The sequence below is a fragment of the Galleria mellonella genome, unplaced genomic scaffold (assembly GCF_026898425.1).
Source record: "Galleria mellonella isolate WM207_F2 unplaced genomic scaffold, CSIRO_AGI_GalMel_v1 utg40, whole genome shotgun sequence".
NCBI lineage: Eukaryota > Metazoa > Arthropoda > Insecta > Lepidoptera > Pyralidae > Galleria > Galleria mellonella.
The window spans coordinates 5,712,910-5,736,679 of record NW_026442094.1 but is presented as its reverse complement, the minus strand read 5'-3'; the positions used below and the strand labels follow the sequence as shown (position 1 = coordinate 5,736,679).

General features: G+C 33.4%; 1 protein-coding gene across 1 annotated transcript in view; it reads left to right on the top strand.

Moving 5' to 3' along the window:
• LOC113520377 (homeobox protein 10) overlaps positions 1–5,889 on the top strand; it is a 118,177-nt gene extending 112,288 nt beyond the window's left edge. Inside the window, exon 4 of the mRNA XM_026905700.3 lies at positions 1,383–5,889. Coding sequence (XP_026761501.1) covers positions 1,383–1,829 — 447 coding nt within the window. The 3' untranslated portion in view covers positions 1,830–5,889. The remainder of the gene's footprint in view (positions 1–1,382) is intronic.
• The last annotated feature ends 17,881 nt before the right edge of the window (positions 5,890–23,770 follow it).

Below are 23,770 nucleotides of genomic sequence, written 5' to 3'. Positions count from 1 at the left end.
AGATAGATACTCTTTATTGTTTCCTCCAAAAGATTACAATAGTAAACTTATTGTAAATATAAATAATTACAAGAAATAATCACAATAAGAAAACGATAGACCTTATCGCTAAAAGCGATCTCTTCCAGGCAACCTTTGGATGGAGAGGAGTAATTATAATGAATTACTCCTCTCCATCTAAAGGTTGCCAAATTGTTTTGTAATTAAACAATTTGGTTGAAGGTACGTTGAAAATTTCTGTTAGTTCTAAATATAGAGATGTGATACATATAAAGATATAAATATTATCCCTACATAAGATAAGACCCCATCTCTACTAATATTTTTTTTTTATTTATTTATTCATTAGTACAAATATATGTACATGGCGGACTTAATGCTAAAAGCATTCTCTCCCATATTTTACGTTTAAATTTGAATTGTTGTACTCGATTATTATTTTGTCTTACAATAATATAAACCATCGACACGGCCCCATCCCTACTACTCATCTCCCCTGAGCCGGCATCGATCAGCCGGTAATTAACTGTTTGTTAACCGATCGACTCGCTCTGTTCCCAACTCGTGTGTAGCCTATCTGGTAACGCGATATCCTTACATGCCCTAATATAATTAAATCTGAGCTCCATTTAACTGGAATCCAGTATAATATACATTCATTTGTTACGTTCTCAAAGTGTTTTGTTAGAATCAGGTTAGTCCCATAAATAAGTCCTAATGTAATTTATATTCTTATTAGTTGTAGTAGATTTATAGGTAATTTGTATTCATAGATTTTGTCTAATAGTTTTAGATACAACATATCCGCCTTTGATTGTCAACTGTTGAACATAAGGGTGAGGCCTTGGGAGGTTTTACTAGTAATTGTCATGCTTGACAGGCGGATTGACAACCGCAGTTAGACTTTGGAGATGTTTTGAGGAGATGCTTTACTGCTGCCCATCCTTCGTCCTCCTTTAGTCGCCTCTCGCTTACGAAAAGGGAAGAGGTGGCCTATGGGATCACACAGCTAATTCAATCACACTGATAAACATTTATTTAGATCCCCTTTTACGATACTCCTTTCCCGTAAGTGTCGTAAGTGACGACTAAGGGACATATATGGTGGACACATATGCAGCAGTGTCCTCTTAAAACATTAACAAAAATCAAACTACGTTTGCTAATTCGCTTGTCAAGCGTGGCAACTACTAGCAAAACCCCCCTTGTAGGGAAGGCTATGTTTAGCTGTGAAAGTAAACGTCTGATACGACCATGTGATTGAATTATAATATGTTTAAATGATATTAAAAATTAGTGTTATACTCATACATGTTGTTTAATTTAATTCAGAATGCGAATATAAATAATTGGCTAACAAGACATATATTTTTTATTTTCAGGTAAAAATATGGTTCCAAAACAGAAGAACGAAATGGAAGAAAAAAGATAACATAAGCAACGCTGAAGTAGCCGAGTTCAAGCAACAAACGAAACCAGTTACCGAAGAGAAGAAAGTCGACGAACAAGGAAATAAAGACGATCCGTTAGCTATAGACATGTCGAAGAAGAATTGTAATAAAATCTTAAGTGAGAAACTGAGAAGTACAAAACAAATAGTAACCCAAAATGTTTCGCCAAAACCTAGGAAAGTAGAGAAAGGTGTAGTTTTAGAGACAATATGCGATGCAAACGATATAGAAAGTAGAATTTCAATAACTAAAATAACGAATAAACTATCAAGTACAGATTTATCAGGAGAAGCTGGTAAAGTGTCAGTGAAAAGCTTCAGTGCTGAGGAAGTGAAAGAACTAAAATTCGACACTCTCAGTAGAGATGTTGAGATGTAAAGTTTTCTAGACTAAGTAGATATGTTTGGGCCAGTTTTGCAATCATTAAATCTTTTTTTAGGTACAATAATAATAATAGTAAAGTTTACGTAGATTCGAGTGAGGTATTTAATTGAGCAATGCTTTATTTAATTATCTGTAGAGTTTGAAATGATTTCATACATAGAAGGTAGACAGAGCATTTGAGATTGTCTTTGCATGCTTTTTAATTTGTATCTGTAAAATATAGGTAGAGATAGTATAATAGGCTCATTACGAATTGTACATAAAAAATTGGTAAGTCGTGTGAATGTTTTGTACGTTTTCGGATCTTAATTTAGCGTGATAGGAAATTTAGATTTCGTTCGATCTTCATTGATACGAGTAATTTATCTTGGTCTCTCTTGTATTGAAATTGCAATTTCAAATCACAGTTCCTATATTACTTTTTTTAAAGCTTTGATAATGCAAATTTGTTATTCCTCATCAGTATAATTGTCAATTCTAACAAATATGTAATGTGCTGTATATGGCTTATTAGAACAGAATTGAAGGATAAAAAGTAGCCTTCAATTTTGTTTTGGTTTCATTGACGTCCTTTGTCCAGCAGTCGGGTATAAAATGGACTTTGTACACGCCTTTGAGACATTTTTAACAGACTTCAAAATGGAGGAGGTTATCGATTTGGTTGTATTTTTTTATGTTTGTTACCTAATAATTTCGTTAATTATAAAGCGATAAGGAAAATTCTTTTATCTGAAAGGATATACTTACAGATTCGTTCCACAGAATTTTATCAGAATCTACTGAATCAGTAGTTTATTTTTTTAATCAAGTTATCTGATTTTGTCATAATTAAAGTGGAATACAATCTTAATAAATAAAATTACTTAAAAGGTTTTCTCCATCAAGGTCCAAGTTTAAAGCTAAGAATATATTCAATAACTATGATGTGGATCAGGAGGTGGACATAGGATTCCCATGGCAGTTGATGAAGTATGTAGTTTCTTCCAGTTTATATTAAATTGGTCTTGGTACCCATGAGCAGTTGGATCACAGATATAGACTGAGATAGATGACGTTAGTGCTTCAGCTTAAATTAAAACTACATATTGTATGAGAAATGTAATTGCTGTAATGTTAGAAAATTAGTCAGCAAACTCCGTTCGATACAAAACCCTTCGAAAGGAAGAAATATTTTTATTCAAGTAAACTTAGGTTTAAGCCTTTTTGAATTTTTTTCATTGCCACCCATTAGGAACACAATTTCGATTGCTAATCCTTAATATATATTTCATGTAGGAACTCCAAATAGATATAACATATAACTAAGTTTTACCCGCGACTTCATTCCACATGATTGGGATATATTCAGTGATCGGGATAATAGTAGTCTATAAACTTCTTTCTATCGTCTTCGTGGGTGTCGTAAGAGGCGACTAAGGGAACTTAATGGACAAAAGATGGGCAACAGCGTCTCTCTTAAAACATCACCAAATCCTAACTGCGGTTGCCAACCAATCTGCCAAGCGTGGCAACTACTGACAAAACCCCATCTTATGGGGGAGGCTTAGTTTCAGCAATGGACAGCTAACAGCTGATATGATGAAATCAAATTTCATAGTATGTTGTTAAGCTGTTACGACACTTGTTGGTAACAAATAAACAAACAAACTCACTTTTACATTATTTATACTCGTATTAGTAAGATTGTTACATTAACGTTATCAATCACGTTTCTAAATTTGTTACTTACCTATATGTTTAAAAATAGTAACTTGATTTTCTTGTGTCAGGTTCAGTGCTAGAGGTATAAAAGATTGTGATTAAGTATATTTAAAGAAAGGTTATTTTTATATATTTAGCTGGAATAAAAGAGGCTCCTTTGAACTAATTTTAGAACCAAGGCTAAGTGCCAAATACATAAATTCATCGAAGAAATCTTAATACACCCTATTAAGATTTCTTCAGGGTCGGCAACGTGCACGTGACAAGCCTAGTGTTACATATGTCTGTAGGCTACAGTGATCGTTTGCTATCAAAGATTTAAAAAAGTAACTATTGAGTTTCTTGCGGGCTCTTCTTAATAAATAACAACCGTCCGAACCCTGCAGTAGATTATAAAAAAAATACGAATTAAAAGTGCTTGTAAACCAGTCCTCTTGAATAAAGATGATTTGAATATAAATTCGAATCAGACGGACTGTACGCTTGTTTGTCATCTTTACGGTATAAAAAAAATGTTGATGCGACATCTATTTCAATCTATGTCTGTGACTTGACTGATAGAAACCAGAACTAAGGAACTTGTTACAAATTATCAAAAACTTGACAGATTCAGGTTATGTGACTACAAATTAGACTGTTTTGGGTACGTTTTGGTACTAATTAGAATTACAGCACATTTTTAGTTTGTAAACCTGTTTGGTTTTAAGGACTCTTAATAAACTCCCATTGATTACAATGAGGTCGATTCTGAGGAGCTCTTTCTTTAAACCTGTCCCTAAAATTTAAAATAATTTGATATTATATTACAATTTGATTTGAATTTTATTCTAAACATCAATATGAGTTAAATTTCCAATAGGGGGACTTTGTACAAAAGTCGATTGCTTGGGTACCTCTGTCCCATTCGTGTTTCAACCGTAAAGCAGTTGTGTTTGCATGGCTGTGTTTCGGTTTAAAGGGTGGGATATGGCGTGAATTTACTGGGTACAGAGGAATAACACCCGAGTCCTCAGGAATGGCAACGCATGGGGGGTATCATGGGCGAAACAGTATACTCTGTTATGTCCATGGTACTGCTCATGTCTATAGGCGACGGTAACCACTTTCCATCAGGTGAGCTGTCAGCTTGTTTGCCATTCTAAGTTGAATAAAAAAAAATATATATATAGATTTACTATCGTGTTTCTCTTATCCTATTTTTTTTTCTAATCAAACGAAAGTTTCTAATACAAAATCTTTAATTTGATAAAGGCACTTGTAATTATTTTCCTTAATGTTTTACGCTGTTAACTTTCTTAATTATACAATACTATTTATTTATTTAGACTTTTACACACATTAAAGGCGGACTACAGGGCGCACTTAATGCCTAATAGCATTCTCTACCGGTCACCCATTACGCTAAACAGAGAGAGTAAATGACGCTGAATTAAAAAAAAATGTAAATTAAATAAGTATTTAGAGAGATTACAACAATTTATGATAAATAAACATACAAACATATCGAATAATATATGTACTTACAAAGAATAATCATACATAATGCATGGGGGTTATCATGGGCGAAACAGTATACTCTGTTATGTCCATGGTACTGCTCATGTCTATAGGCGACGGTTACCACTTTCCATCAGGTGGGCCGTCAGCTTGTTTGCCGTTCTAAGTTGTATAAAAAAAAAAGATTTAAATTATAAATATTTTAAATTTAATTTCGAATACTTCATAAAGCAATAATTTCACGAAACTATCAAGTTAAAAAGTAAAAAGATAGGTTTTGTGAAATACAGCTTCAGAATCGACCACATTATCTGAAGTTTTTCAAACCATATCTTTCTTTTAAGTTTTTTTTTTCTATTATTAAACACGTGTCTGTGTCCTTCTGTCTGGGCTTACTTAACGTTATCTACATAATCCATAAATGTTCGAATATTATACAATATTTATTTCATTGTATTTTATTAAATATTGTGTTAAAATATTTAAGTTGGCATTGTATTGATAACTCTTAACATTATGTTACAGTTTGTGCAATAATCGACCCTATGTGTATGTAATAAGTACTTATGTTGCTTACATGATTACACCTAAGAAATAGGCCTGGATAATAATAAATTTAAGTGACTTGTATGTATTTTAATTTATGTAGTATGTGTTTTTAATGTGACAGTTACATGTATACGTATTAATAGATATTTTACTATTAATTAGCTACACGAAAATCTCTTTTATTGCATCTGTTTTAAGATTCTAAATAATAAATTTTTAATAATAATTTCTATAGTTTGTCAGATTGTCCTATTTTTTTCTTGTTATTCTGTTCTTGAATATGTCAGTGAGGAAATAAATTGTACTTTCATTATACCTTTTTTTTATTACTAACATTTTTTATTATTATTCATTTTATTAAACATATAAATAATTAGATACGTACTCGCAGCTCGCCATCGACAGAGAGTTCACAGCCATTACCTCAGTCCAGATTTTTGGGCACAGCGCGGATTCAGAGATGTATTCTCCTATAAACGGTTGACTAATAGAAGAAGCTCCCTATCGAAGTTTTTCCAAGAGACTACAGAACAGGATTCTGCAAAAAGCGTGTTCATAAGCTACGGCAACCGCTTACCATCAGGCGGGCTGTTTGCCAACTTAATGGTTAGAAAAAAAATGTATAAGTCGCGCATGGCTGTGTTTCGGTTTGAAGGGTGGGATATGGCAGTGAATTTACTGGGTACAGAGGAATAACACCTGAGTCCTCAGGAATGGCAACGCATGGGGGGTATCATGGGCGAAACAGTATACTCTGTTATGTTCCACAGACTGCCATAAAGAACGGTCATGAGCCCCCTGCATCCACTGACTCCCTGCAACACATTTCAGTTCGTCACTCCATCTAGTGGGGGTCGTCCTACATTGCGTTTACCTGTACGTGGTCGCCACTCGAGAACCTTTCTTCCCCATCGGTTGTCGGTTCTCCGAGCTATGTGACCAGCCATTTGCCACTTCAGGTTGCTTATCCTTCATTATTTTTTTTTTCTTAAATATCTTCCAAGGTCAAACCATTTTTTTTTAAATATCTTATAATAATAAAATAACAATTACATTTTTATAACATCATTGGATACTAAACTTCGCTTTGAAGTTTTATTAATTCTTTACATTATATCCGTATCGCATTACATTCGCATTTTCTCACGCGATACTAAGAAATTTGTATTACTAACGTGTGAACGTATTTCATTAAGTTTACAACCGACTTTGTAAATAAGGAGGTTATGTTTACGGGTATTATATAACAATTACTAAGTCACGCCAAAAATGCTCAGTATCATTTGTTTTTTTTTTTTTTATGTTGATATCGGCCATGTGTGCATTGCCGTGTGATTTCGGCATAGAATGGGCTATTCCATCCTTTCTCGTGGGTGTCGTAAGAGGCGATAAAGGGAACTTAATGGTCCAGGAATTGGCAGCAGCGTCCATCTTAAAACATCACCAGAAGCTGATATGATGATGACGAGATTGTGCAAGGTAGCACATAATAGTATGAGTGTAATCCAGCAGACTTGTTCACTCTGGAGAATAAAGAGAAAGATGCTGTTCGAGATCAGGCATTATAGAAGTTTTAATAAAAAGTAAAATTTTTCGCACTTGCAATATTAGAACCATAGACATAGACCGATCAGCCGTTAGAAAGTCAAACATTCAAATTTTGTTAACGGATAAGACTACACGCACCTTTGTATTTTTTTAATTTATTATAAAACTTGAGGCACGGACAAGTATTTTATTTCGTCAAGAACTTCTCAGCTTCAAGCGCAAACATACGTGTTTTGGTCCCTTCCCTTCCCTCCCTTGGATAAAGAAAGTAATAGCATTGCTACGTTTATAATAATTATAACAACGCCTGATATGCTAAACGATTACCAGAGGGAGACTTTGTACAAAAGTTATTTGCTTGGGCACCTCTGTCCCATTCATGTTTTTACCGTGAAGCAGTTGTGTTTGCAGAGCTGTGTTTTGTTTTGAAGGGTGGGATATGGCGTGAATTTACAAGGTATAAAGGAATAACACCTGAGCCCTCAGGAATGGCAACGCATGGGGGGTATCATGGGCGAAACAGAATACTCTGTTATGTCTATGGTACTGCTCATGTCTATAGGCGACGGTTACCACTTTCCATCAGGTGGGCCGTCAGCTTGTTTGCCATTCTAAGTTGTATAAAAATAATTAAAAAATCATCATTACTTTAGTTATTATATGTCCACTGCTTTTCTTCCTATTCAGGGGCTTTGCTGGTAGTTGCCACGCTTGGCAGGTGGATTGACAACCGCAGTTAGGTTTTTGGTGACGTTTTAAGAGGGACGCTGCTGCGTATTACTAGACCATTAAGTTGCCTTAGATGCTTCTTATGACACCCACGAGAAAGGAAAGGGGTGAGATGGACTGACTTGCTTTCATCTTCATCTATCATCCCTCTATAGTGCTCCGCCAGCATATGCCCATAGTGCAATCGGGGTTGGTTACCATTTCATTGTTATCCACAAAAAATACCACTAGAGGCAATACAAAGTTATATTAACTGCACTATAGGTATGAGTAACATCGGTTGCGCTCTGATATCTACCATATATATTTTTTTGATGAGTGAAAATGGTATGGTAACCCCGCCTGCGCTAACGGGATACGCTGGCGGAGCACCAGTGAAGGGTGATAGATGAGAATGAAAACAGGCCAGTTAGCCCATCATGATGAATTCATCAGGAATTAATAGTAGTTTCCAGGGAGAACCGCGAGGAGGTCGACCTGGTTGGGTATATTGCTAGCAATGGGATTCTCAGTCTCCATTACTGACAATCCCTTTCCCCCCGATATCTACATTAGATTCCTATAGATATTGATGAGAGAAAGAACAGTAATAACATATTTTAACGTCATCCACGCTATTTGGATATCTATTTATCGACATCTTCATTTTGATATTGTAACTATATCGGATTGCTAATATTTAATATATTCGTTATTATGTCAATTCATATATATTGTGACTACAATAGATATTTCTATATATTATCAACCTCTACTGCGAAAGAGAAACTTAAGATCTCAAAGTTAACTCCTGTTACTATTAACGCCATCTATTGCGTGATAAAACAACTAATAGACATTACAAGTCGGTTTATTTACACTATGATATACTAGATGGCGTCTAATATATTTTTTAATTTACATCTAATGAACACTTTTTGTAATATAATTTATAATTAGTTATACAGTTCCGTATCGTATAACAAAAGGATGGTGATTCGAGTTCTGTCGGTGGGTTTATAAAAGTGGCACTTGTTAAATATATATGGTAGTACACTGGGTGTATTTCTCATTCATGCGAGTGCTAGATTAAATCTGTGCCTCTAGTGAGAAAGGGTATAACTTTTTTTTCTTTTTTAGTAATAAATAATTTTTCTCTTTCGAATGGTATAAGAATCGTAACGATATCTTTAAAAACAATAGAGATAGTAAACATGTAAAAGGCTCAATTAACAAAATATTTGTGGTAAAAAAGTCATAATTAGTAAAACTACAAATTTTACAAAAATTATTTTTGGTATCAGGATTTGAACCCTTTTACACCATTTAATAGCGATTATTTTTTATAGCGTAAAATACACAACATTTTTTTTCTTCAATACTTCAATAAAATCGTTTTAATTCAACTTAAAACTATTTTCACATCATATATATTTTTGTTAAGTGTGATTAGGTATAATAGAATTCTTTTTAAAACTATAGGTTTTACACAAAAACCGACAATTTCATAAGAAAGAAGAGAAAAAATTACTATAAATGCAATCATTGACTTGTTCAATTAGCAAATAATAAAAGCAGCAGAATTTTTTTTCTTTATTTAAAATAGTTTTTTGGCTCTCCTGAAAAGTGACCATTTTGAATTGAACCCTTTCTCACTAGAGGCACAGAAATGTGTTACGAGAATCATGTGACCGCTAAATCGGACGTTGAGAGTACATAGACTTTTATACATTTTCCCTTTAGGGTAATATAGTATAAGAATAATACTCCATTATGAAAAGTTCGGAAAAAATAAGGTTTCAAAGGGATTTTCTGATATTTTTGGCATCGGTACTCTATAGGGCAATTCAACCTTGCTGAATACGATTTTGCCCCTAAACAAGTTGTTAACTGTGTTTTTCTTTTAATTTTCTACTAAACTGTTGGCGATAATAAAAAAAGACCGGCGTTACAGTGTGAATCTAGACTTAATAATTAGATAATGAATACAATTATTATTAATTTATATTGTGTATACTTTTCATTCGATTAATAGTTGAAAGTTTGTGTTTCTCAAAAAAGACTAGTTGTGGCTGAACCAGTTATTTTGGTCTCAAAACTAAACTACTGAACCGATTTTGATAAAATATCTTATGGTCATTTTATAGTATATCCTTTCAAATGAAAATGGATTTAAAACTAACAGAGTTATGAGCTGAAAATAGTTATTTAAAGATATAATTTCATTATTAGACGAGGTCTTGAATCCAACCCATAAAGACAATTTTGTATAGTGTCTCCCTCTGTTAGATGAGTTAAAAAACTAATAAACAGCGTACAAAAGCTACGAAAGTTCTTATATTAATAAGTGTTGCACTTAATTATAAAACTATAGTATTATATCGTAATTTCAGTCATTTATTTATAATTGACAAACAAAGACATTATAGTGTTAAAATTAAATTATAAATAAGGCCAAAATAACTAGTTTCACAAATTATTTAATAAAAAAAAGTAATGTGTAAAAGCGCCATCTGTGTAATTATGTAAAAACTTGTTTACTTATCGGACTGCTTCTTGTGGTCTTTATATGTTTACATAATGCACAGTTAATATTTTAAATTTAATATAGATGTCGCTACTGACTACAAATTTATCATAAATCTGTAGAGTCAATTCTGTACATGAAATATATTTTCAAAATAACTATCAGAGGTGATTAGTGATCGATACTGATGCCAAAAATGCAATCAGTAAAATTTTTGTCTGTCTGTATGTTCATTATAGAAACAAAAACTACTCGACGGATTTTAACGAAACTTGTCTATGAATAAGAGTTACTTTTGGATATTTTTTTAGTGGGTGATAATATAATGGTAATCCGCGCTATCGGTACACACCGGCGGGGCACCAGTGAAGGATGACAGGTGAAGCTGAAGGTCAGTTAGTCCATCGTGACGAATTCAACAAGAATTGTTCACGATGGTTTCCAGGGGGAACCACGTGGAGGTCGACCTAATAGGGTATATTGCTAGCAATGGGGCTATCAAACTCCATTGCTAATAATCCCTTCCCCCCAAGTTATTTTTGGGAAGATAAGTACGTCAATTTAAAAAAAAAAATTAAAGTTAACTCTGCCGCGCTGTTTTACTTTGACCAAGGTACCATTGACGGATGATAGATAAGGATGAATGTGGGTCAATTGACCTATCGCAATAAATTAATTTACTAGGAAAGAACAATTTATAAGGAGGACCTGATTCACGGTCTTTCTGAACCTTTTAAATAGATAGAATTTTTGAAATTTTTAAATAGGTATCACATCCCTCAGTATACCTGCATCTTTCCAATTTTGTAGCTTTATTAATTTAATAATTAACTTTATTACTGTTTCCCTATGATCGTACAAAGGTAGGATGCTGTATCTCATGTTTATACTCACACCTCTTTTTTCTTTTTTTTGTAATATATCCTATCAGGTTGGTCTCAATACGGTTCCCCTTTGAAACATCTTAGTTAATTCTTCTGGAATTCAATACAATGGACTAACTGGCCTGACTTCATCCTCACCTATTTAATACCTCGCCAGAGAATATTGATATCGCAGGTTACCATTCCATTTTCAAGTATAAAAAAAAGAAAAAAAAACCACTTTTTTCAAACCAGTTCGCATTCGCAGTACTTGCTCTATTACGAAGAATTCCATCTATATAATAATTATAAACTCTTTATTGCGCACAATAGAGATGTATACAGAAACATATTTATACAGAATGTGCATATACAAAAGGCGGCCTTGTCGCTAAAAGCAATCTAGATTTTATTTACTAATTGTCTTGTTATATAATTTTATTTATTATTTATCATGCTTTACTTTGTATAAAAGTCGTATGCTTGGGTATTTCTGTCCCACTCGTGTTCCTGCCGTGAAGCAGTTGAGCTTGAATTTACAGGGTACAGAGGTATAACATCTGAGTCCTCAGGAATGGCAACGCATGCGGAGTATTATAGACGAAACAGTACACTCTGTTATGTCCATGGTACTGCTCATGTATATAGGCGACGGTTACTTTCCATCAGGTGTGTCAGCTTCATTGACATTCTAAGGTATTCTTTGCGCTAAATGAATTCGAATTAAGTCCTCAATAATTTACCCATTTAGGATGTCTGGAAATTTTGAGAGGACAATTGTTGGACAGTTCTTACTTATTATTTAGCACTCTTATCAATTGTTCGAAGTTTAAAATATGAAACAGTTGTTATAAATTAGATTTTCCACTCGTGCCGGCGTTGCCCTTGAAAACTCAGGATTATATTGAGAACTGAGTTTAATGGGTATATAGTCGATTGATCAATCATCCGATTGACAGATCACAGATGGCTGCTCTTGACAACGACTATTCAAGGTCGCTTCAGAAATGTCTTTAATAAGTTCTCAGATGGGTGAAATTATTATAAATCAAATTATGATACTAGTTTCTTGTAATTTACGCATTGGCAAAATATCTAATAATTCCACAAAAATATTTATTTGTACAAAAATTTAATATTTATTTTTATAATTAAATATATATAAAAATATTGAAAAATCAATTACCGAATGTACGGTACGATACGTGAGCGCATTACCTATTAGGTAATTCTTTGTTTTTGTTGTGTTTGTAATTTTGACGAATGTTTGTATGAAAATAAATGTTTGAAAAATCTTACAAAAAAACGAACAATTTGTGTTGTGTTTGACAAAAAAATCGGCTTCAATTGTAGCAAATCTGAATAGAGCACGATGTTTTCCAGGGGGAACCGCGAAGAGGTCGACCTGATAGGGTATATTTAGGGGGGAAGGGTTTGTTAGTAATGGGGTCTAACAGCTCCATTGGTACCCTCTCAAGTCGACCTCCACGGGGATCCCCTAGAAACCATCGAAATTTATTCTAGTAAAATTTGTCACGATAGGCTAACGGACCTGCCTTCATCCTCGCCTATCATCTATCACTGGTGCCCCGTCAGTATATACCGGTATCGAAGACTGGGTTACCATTTCATTATCATCTATAAAAAAAATAGGGTATATTGCTAGCAATGGGGCCACACGTCCCCGTTACTAACAATCTCTTTTCCTCTGAAATTATGATACTAACACGTGTCTTCTATCAATTAACAGAATTAAAACAAACACCGTTGGAGAGGCAACAAATGATTCGCGATACACGAAGCTGGGATAGGCATTAACCGTGGATTACATTTGTTATTCGTTATTTAGTTGGAGTGAGACAGCAATATAAAATATACGGCGGCGTCCACGTGCGCGATAAAGACGTAAGTTGACTGACGCGTCAATTTGTCGTACAGTTTCAGGGAAAAACAAACACGTTGGGCCAGTTGTCCAGGTGTAGGCGATAGATATATAGCTTTATTTTTTATGTAAGGAGATAATAAAATTAAATAAGTTCATAATCAGCTGATATGCAATACCGGGGGAAAAATTGTTAGTAAACTGTCTTATTGCTAGCAATATACCTAATCAGGTCCACCTCCAAGCGATTCCCTCTGGAAACCATCGTGATTCATTCATTCTGAATTCGTCAGGGTAAGTCAATTGACCCGCTTTCATCACCACCTGTATTACCAATCACTGTATATATTATTAATCATCACTCATCAGTGCTCTGCCAACGTATACTGATAGCACAGGCAGGGTGAAGGGAAAGGGATTGTTAACTATGGAGTTTAACATCCCAATTGCTAGCAATATACCCTATTAGGTCGACCTCCACGTGGTTCCCCTGGAAACCATCGTGAACAATTTTTGTTGAATTCGTCACGATGGACTAACTGACCTGCTTCATCCTCACCTATCATCCTTCACTGGTGCCCCGCTGGTGAATACCAATAGCGTGGGTGGGATTACCACTCCATTATCACCCATTAAAAAAAAAGATATCCCAAACGGGGTTGTCATTCCTTTATCATCCATACATACATATAAGTCACGCCGGTCTCCCATCCTTCCTGATTTTCTTTTATTATACGTTTGAAAAAAATACACAATAACATACAAAATTATCGTGTGATCCGGTAAAAAATGGGCCAGCCCTTTCTTTTCTGTAGGTGTCGGAACAGGCCACTAAGGGAACTTAATGGTCGAGGGATGGGAAGCAGCATCTCCATTAAAATATCGCCAAAAGCTTAATTACTGTTGCCAACCCGCCTCCCAAGTGCGGCAAGTAATGACTAAACCATTTTTATGGGAGAGACCTATGTTGAACAGTGGACTAGTAAACGACTGATATGATGGTTTAAATAAACTTGTAGAAAACTATATCATTTACACGTATTTTTATTTGGAAAAGCTCTAAGTCGGGGCGGGTCACTGTTTATAGACAAAAGTTACGCTTTTTCTTTTCTCCATGCTCTCTTTTCGTGTGGAGCTCGCAACGCGTAGCCTCTCATCGAGTGGACGGTTGTCCTTACAAAATTGTGAGTTGAAGAGTGATCGCCCGCGATTACGACGGGCGCGAGATTAGCCCCAATTTTAAATTGTTGATTACTTTCACAACCTGCCCCTAACAAGTTTCCGGTGCTCTCGTCCTGTTGCGAGGGGGGCGAGGGGGGGGGCGGTTAACTTGGCGGATCTTCGCGAATGACAGGCTGTTAAATTTTTAAAAATCTGTCTTTATACGCAACGTGTGTACGGTTTGCAAGTATAGTATAATGTTTATTATTTTTTTTGTCAAAAAAATTATAGAATATGTTTATTTTTATCGTTGAAATGTAGCTTCTTGATTTTTTTGTAGTCGATATTATGTATTTTGATCAAAGAAGATTTGAATGTAATATAAATAATTCGACTTCTAGACTAGATGTCGTGCGTTTGATTCTAAAAGGGGTCAAAAACTTTCATTGTCATATCAGCCGTTAGCTGCTGAACATAAACCTCAGACTTTCTTTGTCATTGAGGATTTATATATTCAAAAAATGCATTTTTTAAAATTTCATTTCAGGGAATATAAGTTTAAATTAGTTAGGTATTTTATTGTAAAAGTATGTATGCACTTAAAAAGTACCAAAAATCTATATTTTTGTTGTTTTTTGTTTATAAATGATTTTTTCTCTTATGTATTCAGAAAGAAAGAAATGTTTTATTCAAGTAAATTTAAATTTAAGCACTTTTGAATAGCCATTTTTTTCATTATCACCTATTTGGAACGCAACTTCAAAGAAGCCAAGAAGAACGAGCAAGAAACTCAGCTGTTGCTTTTTTCAAAAAGTTTAATTATACCTATAAATAATGAATTTGTGTGAATATAAACTGAAAAACAATATCAGATCATATAATTTAATTATATACATATTAAATGTATCTAATTAAAATAAATCAATAAAATAAACTAGTTGCAATGACCAGAGCGGATCAGTCCCTATAGGCAGCACCCGTTCACGAATATGATTTAATACATTATTATGTGTTATTTAAATTAATTACATTTCATATAATTCTAGCATAACAGTATAAAAATATTAAAGCCCGTGGCGCCAACAACAAAATTCTTTGATATACGCATGCGCGGCCTGCGCGCGCAAATTATTATATATGTGTTAAGTTATATAATTGTGTGTTAGTAGAAAATTATAAATATGTATTACAAAATACATACGAGTACATTTTTGCAGGAGAGACTGTACAAGACTCTTCCTTTGAGAATTTACAGGGTACGGAGTCCTCAGGAAGAGCAACGCATGGGGGCTATCATAGGCGACACAGTATACTCTGTTAAGCAACAGTCAAATTATCCAAACCATTAACAATAAAACAGAAAAACAAACAAAAAAAAAACGAAAGAGTGTACTTTGTTTTGTCTATAGTACTGCGCATATCTATAGGCGACGGTTACCACTTTCCATCAGGTGAGCCGTCAGCTTGCTTGCCATTCTAATTTGCATAAAAAAAAATTAATAATTGTTTTGCTGTCTGTACCTGTTTCATACTTGGCAAAAGTTTAATTTTTTTCATTACGATTTATTTTCTAATAAAAGTATGAAAAACCCATTCGTCATTATAATATCAGAATAGCGTTATTTATTATTTTATATAGTATCCTTAGATTATATAGATAGAGCATCGAGCCTCGAAAACGGGTTAACTCTTTGTGGCTAAATTTGACAATTAGTATTTATAATGTTCTAAATACTTACGCACATAATGTATCTTGATGTATCTATTTAATTACTTATTAACTCTCGTGGGTGTCGTAAGAATCGACTAATGGGGGACGAGGGATGGGCAGTAGCGTCCCTCTTAAAACATCTCTAAAGCCTGACTGCGGTTGCCAATCCGCTTGCCAAGCGCGACACCTACTGGCAAAACTCCTCAAGAGGGAGGCTTATGAACATTTCAATTTATTACTAATTTAATTTAAAGAATATTATTGTAATAATATCAACAAAACTTGATTTTAACTTTCATTAAGTTCTATTGAAACAGACTATGTTATATTCGAAGATAAAATTCCAAAAACAAACAGTAGAGCAATAAAAAATCAAACGGTATAGTTATACTATATATGTGTTACTCGACGATGAAAGGTTACACCAAGCTCTTCATGAATGAGGAGTTGTTTAACCTTCTTCTCTCTCGATGCTGACAATCGTTTAATAAGTTCACTTAGAATAGAGACAGGCCAAGATTTACCGGCGCGGCGGACACTACAAATTAGTGGTGCGACCTCTGCCACTGCCCCCCTGTTTGTTACCGGCTAATCGACGTTTAGCCGGACACAAACATACCATCGAATAAGAAAGCTATTTCAACCGAAACAGTGTTGCCAGATTGGGTATTTTATTCGCAATGGTAGGTAAAAAATTAGTTGTTTACATATTAGAGAAATTAAATTTTTAGGGAAATATGAAATTGGGTCGGAGAAATTTGAGTAATTTTTTTTTATACCATAAAGTTGGCAAACAAGCACACAGCTCGTCTGATGGTAAACGAACATTGTGGCATATTGTTGTGTGTTGTGCATTTGAATATATTAATTAGGGGGGAAAGGGATTGTTAGTAATGGAGTCTGATTTCCCTATAACTAGCAATACACCCTATCAGGTCGACCTCCACGCGGTTCCTCCTGGAAACTATCGTGATTAATTCTAGTGGAATTCGTCACGATTGGCTAACTGACTTGCTTTTTCATCGTCACCTATCATCCCTCACTGGTGCTTCGCCAGCGTATACCGATAGCGCAGGCGGGGCTACCATTCCATTATCAAACATTAAAAAATCTTATATATATATATATATATATATATATATATATATATATATATATATATATATATATATATATATATATATATATATATATATATATAATTAAGGTAGCAAAACAGAAAATTGTATAACACAAATCTCCCGTTTTAACACCGTGGGATCAGCAGGACTACTCTTGAATCTGATATCAATATCAATCTAATCTATTGCCAATGACAATTTTATACTGCACTCATGAAATGACAGTTAGGGATTAGGTTTTAATTAGAATCCGTTTACAATAGTATGCATTGGCACGTTACGCTAATATGCATCTATTAAAACAATATGAAACCATTATGTCGCTAGTATTGCAATCCGAGAGTGAGAGACGTCTCAATTTCAATATCGATTTATTGACATTTACTTCAGGAGTAACCCTACAGGTTTTTTTTTGATGGGTAAAAATGGTATGGTGACCCCGCCTACGCTAACGGGATACGCTGGCGGAGCACCAGTAAAGGGTGATAGATGAGAATTAAAACAGGCCAGTTAGCCCATCATGATGAATTCATCAGGAATTAACCATTATAGTTTCCAGGGAGAACCGCGAGGAGGTCGACCTGGTTGGGTATATTACTAGCAATAGGATTCTCAGTCTCCATTAGTAACAATCCCTTTCCTACAGGTGTTAATAGGCCAGGCTCAAATATTTAGGATTTTTTGTTTTTAAATTCAATCTATCCAAATAAATACAAGAGGGCGAAGGGGGGGTGGGGGGAGGGCAGTTAATAATGGTGACTAGTAGCTGTATTGCTAGGAATATACTATATCAGGTCGACCTCCACGCAATCCCCTTAAAAATTTTGTGGTTGAATGCTGGTGAATTAAATATCAATAACGCTTGAATATATATATGTACTTACATATATATAAATGATTGTAAGTATATAATTCTCATAAATAAAGATTCCCCGTGTAAATTACTATCAGGATCATTTATAAAGCAATAATATTAATTACTTCCGACCCAATAATCGAGTTACCATTCACTAAATATTGTAAGCTATCGACAAAATCACAGATGTTCAACACAATGACAAGATAGTGATGCACTTAGTTAAGCACAGTGTGTTATAACTTATAACACATTCGTTTTAATTACAGTAGAAAAATCATTCAACCGATTGTTTTTTTTAAAGCGACATTTTAAGACGTTGTAAATAACAAAACAAAATTTAAAATTATCTAATTTAATGTAAATTAGTAAAGATACAAAATTAATTACATGTGTCTCTAATTTTGTATATTTTTATTATTGTCGATAATTATTATAATTTATTGTTTTTATTAATTATTTTTTATTAGGTACAAGATAAATTATAATAATAATATTAAAAAATATGGTACAAACTTTGGATAAATAGAAAATAAAGATGACTGACTTTAATAATTACATACTCTAGTCCCAAATTAAATAGATTTTTTTTTTTAATTACTTGTTCTTGATATTATAATGATGTTAATTAAAGAACATCTTAAATTAGAAGTAGGTTGAAATTGCTTTAGTTCAGTCACATAATTTTATAACAATATTATGTTATTTCTTAGACTTTATTATCTAATTAATTCATTTATTTACTACCTTACTATTAACGTACTTAATGTAAATAATTAGATACATATGAATATGTGTCTCAACCAATTAATTTCTAATAGATGGGTACAATATATATATGTAACCGACTTAAAAAAGAATGAAGTTCTCAATCCCGTTGTATTTTTTTACGTTTGTTACCTCATAACTTCGTAAGTTTTAAACCGATTTAAAAAATATTACTATTTTTAATCTGAAATACTTACAAATTGGTCCCATGAATATTTTATTAAAATCATATCAGTAGTTTAGTTATTAAATAAAAATGATTGGTTTTGCCACAATTGAAGTCAGTTTTTTGTGGGTCACAATTTTAACTCACATTTTAATAAAAAAAATATCCTACAGTTTTATTTGTAATACTTCTTTATTTGTCTTCATAGTGTTATGTATTAGTCCCTTATAAATTGTAACATAATCTTACCAGAGGGAGACTTTGTACAAAAGTCGTATGCTTGGGCATCTCTGTCTCATTCGTGTTTCTACCGTGAAACAGTTGTGTTTGCACGGCTGTGTTTTGGTTTGAAGGTTGGGATATGGCAGTGAATTTACAAGGTACAGAGGAATAATACCTGAGTCATCAGGAATGGCAACGCATGGGATGCATCATGGACGAAACAGTATACTCTGTTATGTCCATGGTACTGCTCACGTCTATAGGCGACGGTTACCATTTTCCAAAAGGCCGTCAGCTTATTTGCCTTTCTAAGTTGCATAAAAAAATGCTCATATTCAGGCTTTATTAGTACCATTGCTCATTTCACACACGATCACAAGCCCACAACCACGAATTTTGAATATCATTATGAAACAAATATTAATTGGTTAGTTAGTGAAAACGTTATAGTTATTACGTCGATAACTGTTATAACTAACGTTATCGTAACAAGCTACTACCGTATCTAAATTACACGTATCATTTCACATATTTAACATTCGGTGCAAATTTGTCGCACGGGTACAATACGGGCATCAAACCGGCGGCTCGGCAGATGTTAGAATGTGCATTGACAAATTGATTTCAAAACCGTATTAACGTTTACGCTTGTTGACTTTATGACATTTTAAGTTAATTGTTACAGATTCAATAGATTTCGTTAATAGTCGTTAATTTTGGAATAGTTTATTCAAAGAAAACTTTCAAATATTGTATAGGCATGGAGTGTATAATAAAAATAATAAATATAAGTCAATGGCCTCTCAAATACCCATGGATTATTAGAATTAAATTATTATCTGTTTTATTATTATACATTATTGAAATAATATTGAAGCAAAAGTAAATAAAAACTAATATTGTCTTGTTGAATGTAATACAAATGCCTACATTTCACAATGCGTATATTGGAACTAACTTGAAGGTTGCCAATACGCTTGCCAAGCATGGCAACTACTGGCAAAACCCTCCATATGCAGGAGGTCTGTTCAGCAATGAGTAGTTAACGGTTGATATGATGATGTTGACTTGAATGTAAATTTATTTAATTAAAAAAAAATTAAATTTGATTTACAATTTGCTAACTAGTTAATATAAAACTAGATTTTACGTATATGATCTCATATATATATATATATATATATATATATATATATATATATATATATATATTTTTATGTTGTTATTCCTTGTACCTAAGTGTATTTAAGTGATGTGGATTATTTAAAATAAATTTTCAATCTTAATGCTTTATATATTCAAGTTTACTTTTAACATAAACTGGTCCAAATTAAAAAGGTTATCAGGATTCGTACAATTTTTATACAGCTATATTCAAATATTAAATAGAAAAGAGAAACAATATAAATAACAACAACCTAATTTCCTTTTTTTTATATTAGCCAGCATGTGAATCTTACTACAATGATTCAAATACTGGCAGTCTGGATAGTATTAAATAATGCGTCGAGTTTTTTTTTCGTAAAAATGTAAGTAACAGGCGAAATTAAAAAAAAAAAACTTACCTATTATTAGATTTTTCGAAATATTCGTATTTATAATTAAAAATTGACGTAATATTAACAACTTTTTTTTTATTCGAAACGTTGAATCTATTATATTTTGCCAGTTTCACGTGTAACTATTGGACGTGGGCTGTATTAATCCTATTCATGTGACACGTATAGGTAATCCGATTATTTGTAATAGATCGGCTACAGTTTTCACACCATTTGTCCCTAAATATTCAATATTCGAGGGCTGGCAACGTTACGAAATTATTACACTTTGAAATTAACGTATATGGCACAAAGTTGAATTTCCTTTGCCTCGGATACTGTATAACTTTGTCATAGATAATGTAAAATATCCACACAATTGTTATTGATACGAATAAACCGATTTCTAGCAAATACCGCGAGATTGACGTTTTCTGATGTGACGTGTCCGTGAATGACAGTTCGCTAATGGGACAATATGTCACTTTTTGGGAACATTGACATATGGTTCAACATAATTTAAGTATATATTATGTATGTAGATAAGTAAATATGTATGTATGTATACATATCCAAGTAAAGTATATTGTTTTTAATAATAAATTAAATAGTACGTTCATTTTCAATGTACTTCAATAAGGATGAAATTTAAATAAAATTTATATTGATAAAATATACCAGAGGGAGACTTTGTACAAAAGTCGATTGCTTGGGTACCTCTGTCCCATTCGTGTTTCAACCGTAAAGCAGTTGTGTTTGTATGGCTGTGTTTCGGTTTGAAGAGTGAGATCATACCCCCCATGCGTTGCCATTCCTGAGGACTCAGATGTTATTCCTCTGTACCCAGTAAATTCACGTCGTAACCCACCTTTCAAACCGAAACACAGCTACAGATTGAAACTTTTTATTGTTGTGACTATCATACCTACTTGTACAACAATTAATCCATTGCCTTAAGGTTGTCTTGAAAAGATTGCTCTCAGCAATATGACCGCCTTACTGTACTTATACAATTGTATCGTTATATATGTTAATTGTCTAATTTATTTCTAATTGTGTTACTTATTTCCTATATTGTATAATGCAAATAAAGTTTACTCATTCATTCATTCATTCATTAGAAAAGGTCAATTGTCAATTGTCAACTGTCAATTTTCATTACTCTAATACCTAAGATGAACCTAATTTTTCTGCATTACACTTTATTTATAAAATTTAAATTAAATTAAAACAACTTACGTTTATTAATTATTATAAATATGTATAACGACTATTTATTTACTTATTTTTTACACTACATACCTTTGCAGAATTATCGTAAACTAAAAATGGAGTCGCAAAAATAATCAAAGAAAAAAAAAACAAATCTAGACCATAGAGGTCTAGATTTGTTTTTTTTTTTTATCATCATTGTTAACAACATCATAAAATGACAGCCAATATTTCCCGCCCCATCAGAATATAGGATTATAAAGGTAGAAATAGAAGGAAACAAAATGCACACGGAGAATATCAAATGATAATATATTAGCGCGTGTTGATCTTCTTATCAACGTAAATTATGTCCAGATTATAGCAATAAAAAGTTATTAAATAAATATATTTGTTTACGCCGCGGCGTGATGGCAACTGTATGCCACGATTAAGGAAGGCTTACATGGACTATGTTTCAATGTTTTTGTTTCTATAGGCGACGGCTTATTTTTTTTTTTTTTACAATAATAATAAGATGGTGACCCCATTTGTGCTATTTATTTAACGGGTGATAATGGAATGGTAACACCGCCGTTGGCCGTGTGGTTCCGGCATAGATTAGACCATCTCTTCCTTTCCCGCTGGTGTCGTAAGAACCGAATAAGGGAGGGCGAACGATGGGCAGTTGCGTCCCTTTTAAAACATCTTTAAAGCCTGACTGCGGTTGCCAAATCATTGTTAAAAATAATTATTGTTAAATCGTATATTTTTTATGAAACTAGATCCATGTAAACCCACTGTGGAGATTAAAATCGTCCAAGAATACTTAAGCTCGCCTCCCGCGTCTCACTCATCCACCTCACGCGCCACAGCTTACTTATACTATACTTATTGCTTATTTATAACTTTTATACTTTATATACTGACCGCGGTTTTGCTTGAAGTTTCATTAAAAACTTTTAATATAATAAATAAGAGACAAACACATTAATACAAAAATTACTCAATCTGTCATTCATTTCTGACCATGGGTCGACTACTCTGGAAGAGACTGCTTAGCAATAAGACTCAATTTTGTACTCTACATATAATCAATATACATCTAAGTAATATAGCTGTAATAAAAAAATAGTGCCATGTGGTCCCGGCATAGATTAGGCCACCCCTTCCGTTCTCGTGGGTGTCGTAAGAGACGAATAAGGGAGCTTAATGGTCGAGGGATAGGTAGCAGAGTTACTCTTAAAACATCACCAAAAATGCGGTTGCCAACCTGCCTGCCAAGTGTGGCAACTATTGGCAAAATCCCTCAATAGAGAGAGGTATATGTTCATGAGTGGACGACAGGAGTTAATGGCTTATATCATGAATTTTGAAGTTTCAAATAGGAAATCCACGTTTGCATGTTATCGAAAAATGATAACGTAAAAATATGTATGATAGACATACAAATATGTGACAAAATATCAAGAAAATAACTCTAATATTATAATAACAACGAGACTCATAACTCGTGGATAGTCATTAATTAACTAACTAAATTGAGGCGACTAACGAACAGGTAGCGGGTTCGGTGCCAGACCAAAGAGAGTTAAAAAGCAAAGGCGAGTCTGATAAATGAGCGGGCATTGTTGCTACCGGTGTTACCTTCAAAGGCAACATGTATGGGTTCAACATTTTGGGTTCCGTATAGAAATAACTGAACTATCAACACTGGAAAAATTTTATGAAATAATTTAAGTCTGTAAATATATCTTCAAAAGCTTTAAACTTGTTTTAACATGTAAATTTTTTTGTTCAAAAATTCTAAACAATTTTTTAATCACTTATTCGAATGGAAATTCGATTATGGTGAATTTAGGATATGTAATTTGTAAGTCCGGGGAGAAGAGATTGTTAGTAATGAAGATTAGCAATTCTATTGCT